This window comes from Anoplophora glabripennis, unplaced genomic scaffold, assembly GCF_000390285.2.
Source record: "Anoplophora glabripennis isolate ALB-LARVAE unplaced genomic scaffold, Agla_2.0 scaffold41, whole genome shotgun sequence".
NCBI classification, from domain to species: domain Eukaryota; kingdom Metazoa; phylum Arthropoda; class Insecta; order Coleoptera; family Cerambycidae; genus Anoplophora; species Anoplophora glabripennis.
In genome coordinates, this window is record NW_019416901.1 from 1,436,674 (window position 1) to 1,457,632 (window position 20,959).

Below are 20,959 nucleotides of genomic sequence, written 5' to 3' on the forward strand. Positions count from 1 at the left end.
AAAGTCAAAAAGTATGTTGATTTCATTTTACATGAATACATTTCATAGTTTATCTAGTTTTTAAGTTGCATACTTTGAATGAGTACAAAATTTGGGTGGTTAAACGTCATTTAACAAACAATAAACTAAAATTTATGTCGGTTGTGGAGATTCCATTCGATAAATGTCATTTTTCGACCCGCAAACAAAATTTCTGTCCATTAGGACCTTAATAACAGTAACTCATGACATAATAATATATTATCTACTGTCAGTGCTATGTTAGTAAAATTAACACTCATATTTCTCCTGAAAAAAAAAAGCATTTGGTTACACAGCCACACAAAAAAAAAAGTTGTCTGTACTATACTTTTCATGCGTCATATGTTATCCGTAGTATATTTGCCTCCTGATCACGAATCCGGTGTCAGAGTTGAGCTATCACATCACAGGAATTTCCTAACCTCAAAAAACTAGTAACAAATAGCAAAAATTGATGAAAAAGTGCTAGGAAAAATATATTTTTTTTCTATATTAAAATGTTCATTTATATAGTTAAGACCCCGCCCAACGTGAATCCGCGGTCAGAATTAATGGTTCTTTTTCTAACCTCAAAAAAAAAAGGGTCAATTAAGGTCAGATATTACGAATTTTCAAACAATACAGATTCGCGCCAAATTTGGGATACGGGGGTTTTCTGGGTCGCTGATCATGGATCCGATGTCAATTTTCCAAAATTCAAGATGGCGGATCCAAGATGGCCGATCAAATTTTCAAAAAATAACAGAATCGCAGCAAATTTGGTATACGGGGGGGTTTTCGGGATCGCTGACTACAGATCCGAGGTCAATTTTACAAAATTCAAGATGGCGGATCCAAAATGGCCGACTAAATTCTCAAATAATAACAGAATCGCAGCAAATTTGGTATACGGGGGTTTTCGGGGTCGCTGATTACGTATTCGAGGTCACAATTGCAAAATTCATTTTGTAATATTTTACTTTATAACCTGAGTACCCAATCATGTGTTAACCTACTTTTTTCGGCTATATATTGTTCTTTTTTCTGTAAAAGATCTATTCACGGGTTGAATTTTGTAAATCTGATCTCGGATTCGTGATCAGTGACCTCGAAAATCCCAGTATACCAAATTTGGCGCGAATGTGTTATTTTTTGAAAATTTGGTCGGCCATCTTGTAACTGCCATCTTGAATTTTGCAAAATTGACCTTGGATCTATGATCAGTAACCCCAAAAACTCCTGTATACCAAATTAGGCGCGAATTTGTTATTTTTTTAAAATTCATGATATCTGACCTCAATTGACCAGTTTTTTTGAGGTTAGAAAAAGAACCATCAATTCTGACCACTAATTCGGCGGGATCTGAACTATCTAAATGAACATTTGAATATAGAAAAAAAAATCTATTTTTTCTAGCACTTTTTCGTGAATTTTTGCTATTTTTGACCTGTTTTTTGAGGTTAGGAAATTCCTGTGATGTGATCAGGAGGCAAAAATACTACGGATGACATATGTCGCATGAAAAGTACAGACTACGTTTCTTTTTTTGTGTGGCTGTGTTATTTAACGTATCTGACTGTTCTGTACAGGGTGATTCACAAACGGTGACCATAAATGAAATCTCATATTCTTTGGTGAATTTTAAGTCTTTCGTATAAAGTTTTTATCTAGGAAGCTTCGCTAAAAAGATACAGGGTGTTAAACTTTTAAATTAGTGTGTGTTAAATTTTTTTTAATAATTTAAAAACTAGTAAGTGAAATAATTTGAAATTGGGCACATGTATGTATATAAACATTGCCCAAATTCTTATTCCTTTTCCTAAAATTTAGATGCTCCAGGGTATCGGTGGTGTATTTTTCTAAATAAAATAATATGCCACTGCTTTACGGTAACAATCATGATATTTTCGGATTCGTCTTTCAATTTTCTACAAATTACTAATCTCTTATGTTTTTCGAAAAAGGCCTGATTTTTAAAATCAGTAAAACTTAAAAAACCAACTGAAAATACACTTCGATATTTGAATAAAATGCGGTTTAAAATTACATGGTAGGCAGCGATAGCAATTTTGACATTCTGAGCAGTTAGAAGAAATAATAATCAAGCAACAATAAATTTCGAATAATTACATTTTCGTTACTAAAAAGATCAGGCTTTTAAAATATATAAAAAAATTAAAAACATTTTTAACACCCTGTATCTTTTTAACGAAGCGTTCTAGATAAAAACTTTATAGGAAAGACTCCCTTTAAAATTCACCAAAGAATACGAGGTTTCATTTTTGGTCACAATTTGTGAATCACCCTGTATAATGCGATTAATTATTAACCGAAATAAATTCAGATTTTTTGAATGATTGTTTACTTAACTGCACTCATTTTGTTCCTCTTAAACCTCTTGTCCCTCTGATTTATTGACATTTTAGAGGACGTCGCTGCTATTTTTTGCTTATATTCCCGCAATTTCAATTTTAAAATATTCAACGACAGGAAAAGCACAAAATGAATTCAAGTACCTCGTTTGCGCGAGTAAAACGTGAAATGTCTGCAAATTTATGCTGCAGAGAATAATTTAATGATAATTTGCCTCATGATTGTGAAGATTCTAAAAAAAATGTAGGTAGACTTGGCTTCGTTTATTTGGTTATTCCTTAATTACAAAAGGGGAATTTTGACTGTTTTTTTTTTATTTATCTAAACCTACGTATGTTTCTTGTTAGCCTAACTGATTTTTCTGTTTTCTCTTTGTTCCAGTAGCGTCGAACGGCACTAAGGGTGCCATGAAGGAGAAAAGCAAGAACGCCGCGAGAAGTCGGAGGGAAAAAGAAAACGCGGAATTTCTAGAACTCGCGAAGTTACTGCCATTGCCGGACGCCATCACGACGCAATTAGACAAAGCCTCGGTGATCCGACTGACCACGTCTTATTTGAAGATGAGGCAAGTGTTCCCGGATGGTAAGTAAAGGAATATAGACTACTATTTTGTTAAGATAGAAATCCAAGAAAGGAATACGCCAATAAAGTTCTGTTATCCGAATTACTGTAACAATTTACAAGGGCGTGCCTTGAAATTTTCCGCCAATGTGTTTCTACCTTGACGGGTGTCGAACGCGGTTAATACCAAGAAAGTAACGCAGGCGTCTTCTATCTCGACAAATATCGTACGGACTACTATTCTATTATTAACTAATAACTAATTGACTTATATAAGCCTATCCTTTCATTTTTTGCAATCTTTTGTTTTTTTTTTATAAAAGTAGATATTAAATTTTCGAACAATTTTTTTTTAATTAGTTGATTCCTAATAAAAACTTGGAATAGGAATCTGCCTGCCCTTAAAATTTTCCCGTTTATTGAAAACATTCAAAACAAAAAATATGTGTCAAAAGAACAAATAAAATAATATTACATTAAATAATTAAATAATTCTCTCCGATTTCAATTAACCAATTTCCTTTTTCTATACATTTTCAACTCTCTTCTTACCTACCAAGCCTTTTCTTAATCGTGATCCAGGAATAAAAGTCCATAGGTGTCAGGTCTGGAGATCCTGAACACCATCCTGAGCTGAACCTCTAAGGGCTATCTGTTTTTATAAATACCTTAAAATCCAGAAAAGATAGGTATAGGGAAAATTATTCATTAGGTTGCGCAAAAATATACAGGGTGTGCCATTTAAAAACATAAGTTAAGATGGTTTAAAGTTGACTAAATTCGGCATTAAATTTCTACCACCCTATATGAAATTAAGCTATTTTGAAATTGTTGCAGGTAAGCTTAGAGTTTTAGTTATGTCCCCTATAAATTTTTTTGCCCTAACTTTATTATTGTAAAAAACACATCTTTTTAAATTAGGAAGTGCTTTTTTAATTTTTTTTTGAAAAAAAATTAAATATATCAAAAAACCGTTAACTTTAAAAATAGGAAACCTTTATGAAAGTTCACCTAAAAATTGACGTAGAATTCAAAATTGCAATAATATACAGGGTGTTCCATTTGAAATAACAAAGACGACGTCAATTTCCGGTATAACTGGAAGCGTTAGGTAGCATTATTTTAGTTGAGAAGGCCCAAAAACACTCTTGCCCCAATTTTCAAAATTAAAATCGAAGTAGTATCTGAAATATGTCTAATGTCTCGACACCATGGGACACTCTGTATAAGTATATAAGTCGGCATTGATTTATTAAATTTGGTTTTTCATTCCACTAATTCGAATAGGTTGAGATAAATCAATAACAAAAATAATGCATTTAAAATTTTCGGTCACACTTTTTTCGATTTTTTAATTTACAGCAAAGTTCTGATACTTAACACATTTTTTCAACCAGCTTTCCAATATCATTTTAGCGGTGGGAATAGAGAGATAATATTTTTGTATGTCAGTTCGATGTTAATAAGATCAAGGAAAAGTAACGGCAGGTTCAAAATTACTCTCTTCATCTACAATTTAAGTTTCGGTTCAAAACATTACGAAAATTACAGTAACATTAACAATGTTTCCGACTTATAATTTGTTTAAATATCATAATATTGCAAGATTTCGTTACATATTTCTATAGGAGATATGTTGTCCTATAGGTACGTTAAAACCCTCTTTGAACAAAGCCACATTAATAAAACATTTTTATATTTCATATCTAGATGGAAACACGGATAAACATCTAAGAACTAGGGTCTCATATGTATCAAAAGTACCAATTAATTCATCTTTTGTCACCTAATGAATGCTTCAGAATATTGTAAACCAAATTAAAACTGTCAACAGTGAAATTTTCAACAATGTAACCGTGATGTCTATTTTGATTTGTATGGTACCTCTATGGCCTGTAGGAAGTGGACAGAGATTTATACAGCAGATACATACAATCTTGTGGAATTTTATTCTATAATCAGGTCTTGTGTAAATTTTTAATTTGTACTGAAATAAAATTATAAACGACCCTATAGTTTCAAAATGCGTACTAATAATAATAATAGATATAATTTTTAGTTCATTGCAAACGTGTTTCCAAATTTGTTTCGCTTGTATAATTAAAATTATCATCAATTATAAAATTCAGTAGTTTCAAATATAAAATAAATATGCTACTGTTGACTCTGTCACAATACTGTAGGACAGAAGTTAATCCAAAATAGAATTTCAATCCGGCTCGACCAATAGTCTCACATCAGCTCGTGCTTGATCATTGTTTATACGATTGGAATATGCAAGTTGACTTTAGACTTAATGCATGTTAACTGAGTGGTCGACGGACAAAAAACAATCGACTGATGTTAATTCGGAGAAACAAAAATAGTCGAATACATAACGCAAGTCTGATTTTATAATAAAATTTAAAGTAGCACTTAGAACCCTTGTCTGGTATAAGTGTATAGCCCTATAAAGGTATTTATTTCAGTATTTACCTAATAACGGTACCTATAGTTTGTCTTTTCAACGTTTAATTTTTGTGTCATTTACAACAAAATTTGAGAAAACAAAATTATAATGTGTTTCTAAAGATCAACGGTATCCTCTGTATAAATATGTATGATCCTTATTCAAGTTACTTCCTGTATAGCAAATGTGATATTTGTTACAGGATTGGGCGACGCCTGGGGTGCTACCCCAGTTACCCCTAATCACAGAGAAGCCTCCATCAAAGAGCTGGGCTCGTACCTTTTGCAAACTTTGGACGGGTTCATCTTCGTGGTAGCCCCAGATGGAAAAATCATGTACATATCGGAAACAGCATCCGTACACCTTGGATTGTCGCAGGTAAATTAAAGTACATAGGTATTGTATTTTTGAAACCGAGTGAGTTGCGCGAAACTAAATCTGTACAGGACATAGCTAGTACCATGCGAAACATCGCCATAATTTTAAAAATGTTGTCATCGCCGTTCTTGGGGGTGAAAATTCGAAATATTTAGAATGATTCAAATTTCGTGGCTGATCTTCTGTCTTAGGCCAAGCAAATAAAATTTTTACTCGAAAAAAGTCCTATCCGCGAGATTATTGTAAAATTGTCTAAAGGAACATAATACAAGACATCTTTCATCTCGTGAGTCAAAAAATTTTATTAGCTAATTTTTCTATTTAAACAAATAACTGAGGAAAACAGTTCTTTTACTTTGCTGGGAAAACCATCAATTTTAGCGAAAAGTGACTCACAGACAGCTTATAGGGAGTAAAATTATCTACAAAATGAGACTGGTTAAATTAAAATCGGTTAATAAACAAAAAAGTTATTGCAAAAAAACAAGAAAAGTGCCCATTTTTTAATTTGTTTATAACTATCGCATTTATTGTTAAAATTTTATAAAACCTATGACAAGTTGAGGGTTTTGTCATACTTTAAAAGTGTGCCAAAAGTGGGCGCTGTAGGTGCAATAGTTTTCGCACAATTCTATTTGTTTATAGCGGAGGCTCCAAAAGTTATGAACTTTAAGCCTCTGTACAGGCGTTAATTTTCAACCAAACATGATTCTGAAAGCGTCATTGTAATCTTAAAGACGTAATTAAGCGACCTATTAAAAAAAATCTCCGTTTTTTTGACAATAACATTCTAAAATTGTGCATTAAAAAACCGTGCGTTTTTCGCTTATAAACAATTTGAATAAAATTATTGCTATTTATGCTACCTTAGTGAAAATAGATTCAATGGATAGCTGGCAAAAAATACAATACAAAAGTAAAAAATATAAAATTTTCCACTCATATTAAGTCGAAAATGAATTAATTTATGTAAATTTGGTTAGTACCTTGTTTTAATAAAATATTTTTTTGTCTTTAGATTGGGAAAATTCTACTTTCTTAGATTTCTGTAGATGGCAAAGCACACAAAATCTAAATTTATAATAGACGTTACGCCCTGCAGCTATTTTTTTAATATCTACATGGTGGTTTTTAAAGGAATTATCACAATTATGTCAAATACTGACCACAGAAAATTGTTTTTTATGTACATATAACATTGTTGTTTTGTTTTCCAAGAAGAATAGAACAAAAGAGTGAGAGTTTTGTTTTATACCGACGTATATTTACGATTTATGTTTATGAGGTGTTATTACAGAAAATGCGATAACAATAAGATAGAGATTAGCTGTGACACTGTGACATTTACTTCGACTTGTGAGGTGTTGAATAATTACAATAAAACGGCAATAAAACGAGGTTATATGCGCTTATGGGTAAAACGGTTTAAATATGAATAAACGTACATATGCAAAAAATCTTACATATAAAGCTTCAAGGAACTAATGACATATTTAAACACCTAGATATATACACTGAGAAAACGTTTTTATGCCAAAAACGTCGATTTATTCAAGTTTTCAAAAAATTATTCATAACCAGGATGGTGCCACGCACAACCCTTAACATATCTTCATAATGTGACAGAAAGGATAAACACTATTCTCAACACAAACACAGGGACAGATATAAATTGTAAAATAGCAGAATAGAAGGTATTTTTTATATACAATTATTCTAAAATAAACTTTTTACATTTGCCACAACTTTCTCACTCACAATATGGTTTTTTTCGTGCAGTTCTCACAAGTGATCAATTCACCATTGACTTTCTATTGTTTTCAGGTAGAATTGACAGGAAACAGCATCTACGAGTACATTCACCCAGCCGATCACGACGAGATGACGGCCGTGCTCACCCCCACCATGTTCCCCCCAGGTGTCAGTCCCCCCCACGACCACGAGAGCGAGAGGGCGTTTTTTCTGAGGATGAAGTGCGTTCTCGCGAAACGAAACGCCGGACTGACGAACAGCGGGTACAAGGTACGATTTTCGTCACTTAAAATGTATTTTCGAAGAAAATCAGTCGTATTTGTTTACGTCGCGATTAAATAATTTTTTAAATAGCAACAAATATTAAAAAGTGGAAAGTTTGATAGAGTAAATCAAATAAAAAATGAGTAATACATAGGAAATGAGGTAATATTAAATTATTATTAAATATAAAAGACATTTTTTTACATTTTTTGACAACTTTTGGGACACAGTATATAAAATTAACACAAGAAAACTGAATATACAGCTTTGTTCTACAGAAAAAAAAACTTTATAGGGAACTTATGACGTTACTGTTTGTAGCAAAGGATATACGAGTCAGCCTAACATCGAAAAAAAAGTACGAGACACTTAAATTAGTTTTTTTTCTATTTTACATTGACTATTTTGTATCTTGCAAACCACGCAAAATATGCCACCCCGTATATCGCTAATATTGAGTAAGAACTTTTAGAAGATTGCATGGTAAAAGGCTTGTAAATTAGTCATCATAGAGAACTAAGGTAATTGGATCACACAGGACACTAGAAATATCCTTAATCAAGCTGGAATATGCATGGTGTGTATGCACCTATGCATATTCACATACAAGTGCATTAAATATGCATACATGCAGTTATATGTGCAGAAAAATCCTGCAAGTTAATTACAAAGACATAATGGGCAATTTGGTAGAGTATGAATGGTTGTCGGTAGCTGTAGTGCCACTCAAAGTCCTTTAGTCTGAGCTGATTTGAATTTTGATATATCCTTGCCAATTTTTTATTTAAATATCGCACGCAAGGGATTATTTGCAATATTTTGAAATGTAGTTTATGAGAAATAAGATCCCATTTCAAAAACCAACAACAAACCCTTTTCTTCAAATTTGGCAACTAATTTTTTCAGTCGCTTTGAACAATTAAAGTGAAAGAAAAACACCTGTAGTCTAAAAATCTAAAACTACATACTAATTATTTGATATTAAAGTGTCATCATTTTATTATTAGTTAATGAAAAAACTGACACTTTGAAGTGAATTCAACAATGTTATTCTTTTCTGTACAAGGTACATAAGAAAAGACCCTACACAAGGCCATTTATATTTTGATTTCCGCAGGGCCAGTTTCGAACTATTGTGCAGTCACGATTGGACGTTGCTAGGCATATATTAAATTAATCTACAAATTTTGTAATTCAGAACCTTTTCAATAATCTACCACTGGCTACAGGACCCCAACTGTACGTAATTAACATTTAAAAAATGTAAATTTGAAATCAGTTTTCAAGAAAAACTAAATCAATACTGATAAACTATGTTACAGACATATATTGACATGACTAATTGAAAAATGTCTAACGAAATTATTCTTTCATTATATTTATCTGCAAAGAATGAATCTTATCCGCATTATTCTGTTATCTGTTTAAGTCTTTTTGAAATTACTGCAGTAACAGATATCAGTTTGTACAAAATCGTCGCTTCTATCCGATAAACTTCATCAATCTTTAGGGGTTTCCCAAGGATCAATTCCGAGGCCATTCCTGTTTGTTATTTTTATGAATGATCTAACTGAATGCTTTAATGTCAGTAATGTCAGTTACTTACTCCATGTGAATTTTAGCAAATTGAATAGTTGGTGTTCAATTAATAATCTACCTCTGAATGTAGGCAAATGTAAAATTATGTCAGATAAAAACTACTCTAGATTTGGTTATACAATTGGTAAATAATTAGATTTGATGATATATTTGACGTTAAATTATCGTTAGATGAACATATTCGTTCTGCTTTTAAAAATATATGCTTTATTTGCACAATTCTCTATTAGTTACGGAGTTTATTATCCTCGTGGTACACCTCTAAAATCAATTTTTTATTGTAAGAGCCTTCCTTTCAGGTGAATCACGTTTTTATTCCCCCACAACTATGTGCCATGGGAAAATTAGTTTTCACGTTAAATTCACTTATATCGAACTTAAACATCGACAGAGGCTTATAAAAATAGCCAAAATGCAAAGTCCTTTTTGCCGGACTACTTCTATTCGAAGTAAAAAAGTTCCATTTACACACAACAACACCAAAATCACTCCGATCGGACCACATCTGCGCCCAGCGATGGCCTACCGAACTGCAATACTTGTATGACCGCAGACTTATGCTAGATGTTTTTTTTTAATTTTGTTTTTTTTTAATCGATAAATTTACATTTTTTAAATATTTAACTTCCTTTCAGGTGATCCATTGTTCAGGCTACCTAAAAATGAAACAATTCACCACCGGCACCGGCCCTTACGACCCCTGCTACCAGAATATGGGCCTCGTGGCAGTAGGCCACTCCTTACCTCCTAGTGCAATCACTGAAATCAAGTTACACACGAACATGTTCATGTTCAGGGCCAGCCTGGATCTGAAACTGATATTTTTGGACGCCAGGTACACACGATTTGCTTTTGTTTTAAATAAGGTAAAACTTTGTCGTCGCGCGATTGCCTCAGTGAAATAAAACAATTCTTTAAATCTCCCTTGCGTTTCCCTCGTGATCAGGTGCGTCCGTTCTCATATTAATCGATAGCAATGTAACAGAAAACCGCGGTATCGAGTGGCTTTTGTTTTAATTTATTTGAAAAAAACGCAGTGTGTTCAAACAAGCTACCAGCATGGGGTATGGAGTGGTAACTTAATACAAGTTGGGTTTGGAAGATTGTAATACGAGGGCCTTCCGAACTCAACTTGCAAGATATACAGGGGAAGCAAATAAAATTATTTTAGTCTTTTCCTAATTTAAATGATCATAGATCAGATAGATCACTTGATGCGAAGGTTGCTTTTGGGGGTATAAAAAGTGTGTCTCTCCACATTTATTATCAGGCGAAAACACCAACAAGAAGAACACCAACCCAACTGCACTGCGCCAAAAACTAGCGAGGCTTTCTTATTTAATTTTTTCAAATATACAACAGCTACTATCAACCATGAAATTGTTTTTACATAGTGGTTTAATATCAACAATAAAGTAATTCAATACCTTAGGGGATATTTATTTTTATTACTTTTTCTAGGGTGGCACAATTGACAGGATATGAGCCACAAGATCTTATAGAAAAAACGCTGTATCACTATGTCCACGGAAACGACATATTTGCACTGAGATTTTCTCATCACCAATGTAAGTACAAACTAATAAATGATATATCATTTATTATATTCGACATTATATTTGCGCTAAGAATAATATTGAACAAAATATACAGAGTACATAGTTTTTCCAATTTACCATAAGTGTTTTTCTAAGATATTTCTGTAAGTTTTCAATAGTAGATACAAGTGAAATAAAAAGCTAAATAAAATTGAATAAACAGAAGGTAAAGATATAAAGATATCAAACTAATTTATTAAATTTAGTTCAAATTTATATTATTTAAAGTAAATGAACTTTTTTGGGGACCCTGTGTCCCGAAAACGATTGAGATCTCGGAATAAATTTATAACAAACAATTTATGACCAACAACATATTTTAATTATTTATATCCTCAAACAATTTTATTATATTGATGGTAAATTTCGTTTTGTTCTGTTTCAAATGGTCTATAAAATGCCGTGTTGTAATAATATTTATAAACAAAATATCCCTCTTATTTTTCCATTTCGCAATTGCAATATGAATATAACATATTAAAATTACCTGAATCACACCAAATTCCACATTGCTGCACTACACTGCTAGGCAATTTGTTGACAACTGAATTTATGACCACGTGGCCCAGTGCCGCGTTTGCCCGCGCGCTAATTCTTCAACTGGGCGACCAGACCTGTATATGGGTACGGCTAAATAAATATGGGAACAAGTTTTTCAAATATTTCAATGCCGAGTTGCTGCGTCAGCGACCGAACCTGGTACATGCTGCCAAGCTTTTGGTTCTTCAATTGAGATCGGAAAGACTATACCATTACTTTTTGTAGTCCTAACCGCTTCCGAAGTCTGATCGATTAAAACTAAGCTACCTTTGATGATAATAATTGTAGGAACATTTCAATTAGGTCCAATATCTTTCAAAGTAAAAAAAAAGCTAATATTAAAAATACGTAATTAAAAAAAACAAATGAGAATCAATGTTCTTCCAAACTATAAGACGCAGTAGCTGCTGCCATTATAATTTGGGCTTACCTTTAAATCAATATCCTGCGCTACAAGATTTTCGTCTATAAATAACTCGGCAGCCGCACCCCCACCCCTCGACTGGGGGTGGTTAAACTGTATCAACACGGATAAGAGCGTNAATAATTTATAACCAACAACATATTTTAATTATTTATATCCTCAAACAATTTTATTATATTAAATTATTTATTATGGTAAATTTCGTTTTGTTATGTTTCAAAAGGTCTCCAAAATGCCGTGTTGTAATAATATTTATAAACAAAATATCCCTCTTATTTCTCCATTTCGCAAGTGCAATATAAATGATTATTAGAAGATGCCTATAACATATTAAAATTACCTGAATCACACCAAATTCCGCATTGCTGCACTGCACTGCTAGACAATTTGTCGACAACTGAATTTATGACCACGTGCCCAGTGCGGCTGTTTGTGCCGCGTTTGCCCGCGCGCTAATTCTTCAACTGGGCGACCAGACCTGTATATGGGTACGGCTAAATAAATATGGGAACAAGTTTTTCAAATATTTCAATGCCGAGTTGCTGCGTCAGCGACCGAACCTGGTACATGCTGCCAAGCTCTTGGTTCTTNGTGCCGCGTTTGCCCGCGCGCTAATTCTTCAACTGGGCGACCAGACCTGTATATGGGTACGGCTAAATAAATATGGGAACAAGTTTTTCAAATATTTCAGTGCCGAGTTGCTGCGTCAGCGACCGAACCTGGTACATGCTGCCAAGCTTTTGGTTCTTCAATTGAGATCGGAAAGACTATACCATTACTTTTTGTAGTCCTAACCGCTTCCGAAGTCTGATCGATTAAAACTAAGCTACCTTTGATGATAATAATTGTAGGAACATTTCAATTAGGTCCAATATCTTTCAAAGTAAAAAAAAAGCTAATATTAAAAATACGTAATTAAAAAAAACAAATGAGAATCAATGTTCTTCCAAACTATAAGACGCAGTAGCTGCTGCCATTATAATTTGGGCTTACCTTTAAATCAATATCCTGCGCTACAAGATTTTCGTCTATAAATAACTCGGCAGCCGCACCCCCACCCCTCGACTGGGGGTGGTTAAACTGTATCAACACGGATAAGAGCGTTTTAATCCACCATCGTGAAACTCCTCCATTAAGTGTTATTATAAGATTACGGCGTAAATTTGCTGAAAGTAAAAGTAATTATGATTATATTATTTCTTGCCAACTAGTAAGGCCGTAGCCCGGGCACGAGATTAAGGGAAGTTTTGATTGTTTTCGGAGCGTACGGCGACGATGGTTGGTCAATATTTTTGTTTCATTCTCTATTTTAAACGACTGGATGAAGGTTTATAGCACTTTCAATGTTTATTTTGTGTTTACCATATTATTATTGCCTTTCGCCGATACCGATGACGAGAATCAAGTCGATGCCAAAATATAAATTTTCTTAATATATGGTTTGTAGGCTTAATTGTGTCGTTACGTTTCGGGAAACATATCGTTACTGGAGATTAAGTCCTCTGGACGGTATTTATATTTGTTGTGCGTACATAGGCCAGTCAGTACCTTTCAGCGAGGCACCGGAAAAACAAATATAAATACCGGCCAGAGGACTTAATCTCGAAGTTCTGAAGACAACGATTATGTCCCTCGAAACATCAAAAAACCTAAATCGAGGATAGCAACTGTCGGTCTGCAGAATTTGGGAATCCCAGGATTAGATGGGATTCTCTATGTTTCGTGAAGTAAGCATTTTAAGATGAAAATGACCTTTTCTAAATTCTAACTGTACATTATTAGAATGAATTGATTCAATTTGTCAACATAAAATTTATTTACCAAACAGATTTGTAAATAGATAACGGAACGAGTATTATAACGCTTTTACCTAGGGAAAACCCAGAATATTTTAAAGTTTACGACAATTATAGGATTATAGAAAGCTTAAAGGTATTAACGTTAACTTTTACGTTCAAATAATTTCAAAATTGAAAAAAATATTTATTAACAATGAATTAAAATCCGGATTTATTAATAATTGACAAAAATTAAGTCAATAAGAAATGTTTTGTAATAGATAAACTATTGGAAACCATAACATTTCTCTTGTAGATGCTAATTCTTTTTTTTTTTTTTGTTTCAGTGTTACACAAAGGCCAAGTAACGTCAAAGTACTACAGGTTCCTCTGTAAGGGAGGTGGTTGGGTGTGGATGCAAAGCTACGCAACGATTGTCCATAATTCCAGATCCTCGAGACCACACTGTATCGTTTCCGTGAATTACGTCTTAAGGTAAACGAAATATTTTGCTCAAACAAACAAATATCAAATTTTAATTGCACGATTCTTTGCATGCTTAATGGTCGCAAACCTGATATTACGGAAATCAACTACTCTGCTGACTAATGCCCCGACTAGTATTGAATTACAACCGCAATATCTAGTAAATACCTAGGATTGTTCGTTATCCGAACCACCAGACGTATACCTTTTTTAAAATAAACTAATGCAAAAAATTAAAGGGTCAAAAGAATTTTCGAAATTTTTACGTCATTTTTGACAGATATTTAGATGAAACATGGTCGTATCGGGAATTAAAAAAAGCATTTTGAAGCTCTAAGATTCTAGTTTTTAGATCATTTGGTCGAAATTTTTTAGGAGCTACGATTATGCAATTCTCAAAAATAGCGCGACAAAAAAATGTTGCAAATTTTCTTTTTTTTTTTGAATCCACGGACTTGGAAAATTTTTTTTCTAAGCCAATGCATGGACTGGATAGCTTGTTTATTCAGCTTCAATTTCCTTTTTTTAAAATTTCGATACGACCATTTTTCATCGAAATATCGGATAAACTTTTTTTTGAGGTTTTCCCATATTTTTACCGCAAATAACGTAAAATAATAATAAATTGATAAAAAAAAATTTTTTCACAAAGTTTTAAAAAACTGTTTTTTAACTGATTACAGACTGCACAAAAATTTGTCTCAAAAAACAGTATGAATCGGGGTCGAAATCAGGTTTGGGTCAAATTTAATTTTAATTTAATTAAAAGTTGATGAACAGAAGCATTGGACGAAAAAGCCAAAGAGTGCTCGAAACAATTGAATTTTATTTTCTGCAATGTCTAGAAGGTTTTCCAAACAAAAACAAAAAAAAACTTCGAAAATCGAAAATATTTGCGAAAATTTTTCGATTTTTTTTATTTTTTCATCAATTTAAACGTTATTAGCGGAAAAAATGTGTGAAAACCTCAAAAATTTTAATCATGATTATGAAGTGTTTTAGTTCAAAAAGCGTGAACCTTTAATTTTTTTCAAAATGTTTGACTGTTTGAAACAAAGAAAGGGTTCGCTAGATCGACGTGAAACTTCACAGGGTTCTTCTGGGTATATCGAACTGTAAATGTCATGATTAACATTAGTCATTTCCTGAATATTTCTAATTTAGCCGTCAATTTTCTAAAAATAAATAAATTACCTTTTATTTCCTGTCTTTTTAAGATTCGTGTAAAAGATGAAAAAAAAATTCTCTGTACGACCATTTGTCGCCGAGATATCGATGACTGAAGACAAAAGAATCCTTTTCCATTAAAAATCCGATATTTCTATGAAAAATGGTCGTATCGAAATTAAAAAAAAAAAATTGAAGCTGAATAAACAAGTTATCTGGTCCATGCAATAGCTTAGCTGAAAAAAATTGTTCCAAGTCAATGAACTCCAAAAAAAAGAGAGAAAATTTGCAAAATTTTTTGTAGCGCTATTTCTTAGAATTGCATAACCGTAGCTTCTAAAAAATTTCGACCGAAAGATCTAAAAACTAGAATCTTAGAGCTTCAAAATGCTTTTTTTTTAATCCCCGATACGACCATTTTTCACATAAAGTACAGTCTGTCAAAAATCACGGAAAAATTTTGGAAATTCTTTTGACCCTTTAATTTTTTGCATTAGCAAGAACATTACAAGTAGAGTAATAAACACTTGTATTTGCTTCCCAGCGACTTCGAAGCCAAAGAACTTGTCCTCAACCTAACCCAAGGCGCCCCAAGGGAAGACCTTCCCAGCTCGCCGCAGTCGCCCCTACACACCCACACCCCAACGAGAACGCTACCATCACACCAGAAGTACCAGGCCTCGCACCCTCCCCGACTCCACGCGGCCGTGCTATCCCCGCAGACCTCTTCCATCACCGAGGACGACTTCAGCGACTCCAACGGCGCCGCAGCCGCCTACGGACCACCGGACTACCCCATTTTCCTCCACAACTACAACGAGGAGCCGTACTACCCCCACCAGGAAATGTTCTACGCCTACTCGGACGCGGAGATCAGCCAGCACCACCTGCTGAATCCCATGCAGCAGAGGCCATTCAGCGCGTCGTCTAGCTCCTGCAGTTCCTCGGAGAGCGAGCACCTCCAGTTGCAGAACTTGAACAGTAACGTGTATTGTGCGGATAGTATTCACGGGCATAACTTTAATGTCGGTTGTTTTAACAATAACCAGAACCACGCGCAGACTCAGAACTGGCACGGGCACGAATTCAAGCCCATGTCGCACCAGACGCATCCGGCAGGGTACACGAGTGTTATCGTGGATACGCAGCAGTACCAGTTGGCGAATGAGTACGTCCACTAGTACTAGCTGTGGAGTAGCTGTAGGTTGGCTTTGGTTCTGGCAGAACGGCATAGATAGAACCTCTTTCAAAGGCGTGACATCTAGTGGCAGTACCCTTCAAAAATACCGATTCTAATTGGAATTTGAAACTAAAATAACTGTTCTGGACTATACTAGGACTATGCCTTGACGGAACCAAAACCAGCCTTATAATTATTTGCTGGTTCAAATGTGAGGTAGAATAAAATGGTAGTTGGTATCGACACTGTCTTAAAAAGTACTACTTTTCCATTAATACGTACTACAGGTCCAATTTTTTTCAAAACATGGTGTATACAGTGGTTTCTATAACGATCATTGGTTTTCCCGAAATCTAGCACTTGGTAATCTAGATCGGCGAGCGGTGCACCCCTAAAAAGACGCACAATCGATTTTTTAAGTTCCCGAAATTTTGCAAATTTTTTGTTACTAACAAATTACTGACCATCGATACAGAAAAATGTCATTAAGGTTTTTTGTTCGCAACAACGTAATGTAGCGATTGGAAAAGGTTTCATCCTGGCCCCTATTCGTGGTCGGTCCACTTTGTGCGTCTTTTTAGGGGTCATCCCTTGCCTAAGGAGGCTGGAAATATTTCAAACATTGAATTGGTTGCGGTTAAAAATAGAACACTGTGGAGTTCCGTAAAATTATCAGTAAAAGTGCGGGAAACATCAATTCAGGCATCAATATTTAAAAGTTTTCAGATACAGCAAAAACCAACGCGTAGGCTTTCCAAGTATGTATATGTTATAATTTTAAATAGTTTTTCTAGGCTCAATATTTTTTTATTTTTACTTTTACTGACTAAAAAATTTCATCACAGTATAACATTTTTCGACGAAGTAGGAACTGCAAAAAGATTATGTCAATAGAAAAAATTAATAGCAGCAAAGTAAATATCAGTTAATTTTTTTTAATTCTTTGTTCTTATTCGAGATTTAATTTCAAATTCTATATTTTAAATTTTTTCAATGTTCTTGCAATACTAATTACAGTCACACAAAGAAAAGTTGTCTGTACTTTCTATGCGACATATGTTATTCGTAGTATTTTTGCCTCCTGATCATGAATCCGGTGTCAGAATTGAGCTATCACATCATAGGAATTTCCTAACCTCAAAAAACTGGTCAAAAATAGCAAAAATTCACAAAAAAGTGCTAGGAAAAATACAAAAATTTTTTTTCTATATCCAAATGTTCATTTATATGGTTAAGACTCAATTGAATGTGAATCCCAGGTCAGAATTGATAGCTCTTTTTCTAACATCCAAAAAAAAAACGGGTCAATTAAGGTCAGATATCACGAATGTTCAAAAAACTACAGATTCGCGCCAAATTTGGTATACGGGGGTTTTCGGGATTGCTGATCACGGATCCGATGTCAATTTTATAAAATTCATGATGGCGGATCCAAAATGTCAGACGAAATTTTCAAAAAAATAACAGATTCTCAGCAAACTTGGTATACGGGGGTTTTCGGGGTCGCTGATTACGTATTTGAGGTTAGAATTGCGAAATTCATTGTGATATATTTTTGTTTACTTTATACTGAGTACCCAATCATGTTTTAACCTTCTTTTTTTCGCTATCTTGTTCCTTTTCTGTAAAAGATCTATTCACGGGTTTTCTGACTAATTTCAGGTAATAAAGTACATAGGTAATTGATTAAATTTTTAAAAACGAATTTTATAAATCTGGAATTCGTAATCAGTGACCTCAAAAACTCCCGTATACCAAATTTGACGCGAATGTGTTATTTTTTGAAAATTTGGTCCGCCGCCATCTTGAATTTTGCAAAAATTGACCTCGGATCCGTGATCAGCGACCCCAAAAACCCCGGTATACCAAATTTGTCGCGATTTTGTTATTTTTTGAAAATTCATGATATCTGACAGACCTTAATTAACCCGTTCTTTTGAGGTTAGAAAAAGAACCATCAATTCTGACCTCGGATTCAAATTCGGCGGGGTCTTAACCATATAAAAGAATATTTGAATATAGAAAAATTTTGTATTTTTCCTAGCACTTTTTCGTGAATTTTTGCTATTTTTGACCAGTTTTTTGAGGTTAGGAAATTCCTGTGATGTGACAGCTCAATTCTGACACCGGATTCATGATCAGGAGGCAAAAATTCTACGGATAATATATGTCGCATGAAAAGTACAGACAACTTTTTGTTTTTTGTGTAGAAGTGTTATTTTTTTAATTTACATTGTCAAACGAAAAAAAATGTATGACCCTTCACTGCAAGTACAAAACACTATTTGTTTTATACCTCACGTCCGAATCAGCAAAATTATTTATTATGCACTTGAAAACGGTTTTGATGAAGCTACAAAATATATCAACAAGATGTTTTATATATATTTTTTAATGAAAATTTTCGTGTGATGTACTTAGTATTCATGTAAATATTTGCGAAATACGCCCTTGAGTTACGTGCCATAGATCACGAGTGGAAACATTGTAATTTATTATTGTAATTTTATTTTCCAAACAACGAAAACCTTATTTTACTTGGCATGTTCTTCATTTTAATGTATGTAGATATATCCGCAGATGTACTTAATTTCTTTTTACCACACTGTATATTTTTTTCTTTAATTATATAGATATGACAATAATTTTTGACTGTGAATATAGCTGTAAATATTGTAATGTAAAATATTCATCATGAATGATATTTAATTATTATATCCAACCGTAATAAAAGAGTTGCTGTTATTTTCAGATGGAGTCTTATTTTCCAGTACCTACTCACCAAGTAACCCATCCTCGTATATTCTAGAACAATAATACTGTTGAAAATTCCTGTTCCAGGTTAATAAATGTTTCGGACTGACAATTTTTAGCGCCAAAAAAGATAAGCAAATGAAATTTTACACTTTTATTTATGTATTTCTGTTCGTCCTTTCTAAGGCAACAGGAAAAAATTGATAAGTGTGAACTTTGAAATTTGGACTTTTTTACATACGTATAAACGTCTCTTACGTTTTTTTTTTATTTAAAACTACCTATTTTCAAGTATAAATTTAAACTTTGCTAGCCTGAACGAGAAAAACAAAATTTTGTTAGACTATTTTTTGTTAGGCAACAATTAATTCAAAAGGTGTTTCTAGTCTATAAGTATAATTTAAAAGTTCTGTTTATAAATAAGTGAAACACTATCGCACCAAGAAAGGGGATTCCTCCCGTTTTATCCATTTCTGAACACATATTTTAATGAATTTAAGATTTTACTTGAAATTCGTAGCAAATTTCACAATAGATAAAATTAAAAAAAAACAGTGTTATGAAAAATACTCGAAAAAATGTAAATAGTCATGGGCGTAGGCACCCAAAAGTTATGAGATATTCAGAAGGTGGGGGGACTCCCAAATAATACCACCCTGTATGTTATTTTCTTTCATATTCAAGGAATATAAAACATTCAAATAAACAACATACATATAACAAATAAGAAGTTCGTAGCTAAAACAGTTTTAGTGCTATAGGTAGGTATTAAAAAATGTTTCGAGATTCCATATGGAGCTCAGTAGGCGTTGATATATATTTTTGCATCGAATTTTAAAATCAACCGGTATAGTTGTTACGATGTCAATTGGAACCTGTAAATCTTAAAGCACAGGACCGTATGCACTTCTTCTAAAATTTCTTCTTATGCTTTGACCATGATGTGTCTCGTACTTTATACTCGAATAGCAATTCGGCAAGTCCGCCTGATGTAGAATTCCAGAATTGCCGTGCAGAGCATTGCTTGGCGGGGTATGTTGTTGGTATAATACGTATTATTATTTATTACTTGTTCATATCGTAACCAGTAAAGGGTAATAGTTATTAAAATAAATGTTATATGTAATTATCTAGTAATTTAGCGTGGCTCTCTGGACACTCTTTGAAGCGGAGGATAACGAAATAACTCGGGAAAATCCCCAAATAGTGGAACCGGTGGTTGTCGAAAGTAACGAAACAAACTCATAGTTTAAAAACAAAGATTTACACGTAAAAAGTCAACGTACTATATTAAATATATATAAATATTTCAAAATTGATAATAGTGAACAATGTGATAAAAAAGTTAGAAACGGATTAACGAATTAACTAAGATATCCAAAAAAGGCCAATTTATTGCGTAATTAAAGAAGAGTTGATCACGGTACAAAGAGAAAACGGAAGGATACAAAATTAAAGAAAATTTACTATTTTACCAGATGTAATGCGGCGCACAATTTATAATATGTATAAAGAATACTAGCTTTTACCCGCGGCTTCGCTCGCAGAGTGATAGAAAATCTTTCGTAAAAAATATTTTTTTTAATAAAAAGTATCCTATGTTACTTCTAATACCTCCAAGAATATGTGTACAAAGTTTCATGATGATCGGTTAAG

General features: G+C 33.4%; 1 protein-coding gene across 1 annotated transcript; it reads left to right on the forward strand.

The window, feature by feature from the left end:
• The first annotated feature begins 690 nt into the window (after window positions 1-690).
• On the forward strand, window positions 691-16,550 carry LOC108917220 (single-minded homolog 1). The gene is made up of 8 exons (XM_023455663.1): window positions 691-718; window positions 2,776-2,955; window positions 5,586-5,761; window positions 7,586-7,783; window positions 10,012-10,211; window positions 10,838-10,944; window positions 14,064-14,211; window positions 15,914-16,550. Exons 1-8 carry the CDS (start codon window positions 691-693, stop codon window positions 16,548-16,550), a joined length of 1,674 nt encoding a protein of 557 aa, XP_023311431.1.
• Window positions 16,551-20,959: the final 4,409 nt, after the last annotated feature.

Bases quoted from the DNA above. Each gene is read 5' to 3' on its own strand.
- LOC108917220 (XM_023455663.1), top strand. From the start codon at position 691: ATGGATCCGATGTCAATTTTCCAAAATT. The intron at 2,956-5,585 runs GTAAGTAAAGGA...TATTTGTTACAG, and splicing joins GAGGCAAGTGTTCCCGGATG to GATTGGGCGACGCCTGGGGT. The intron at 7,784-10,011 runs GTACGATTTTCG...ACTTCCTTTCAG, and splicing joins TGACGAACAGCGGGTACAAG to GTGATCCATTGTTCAGGCTA.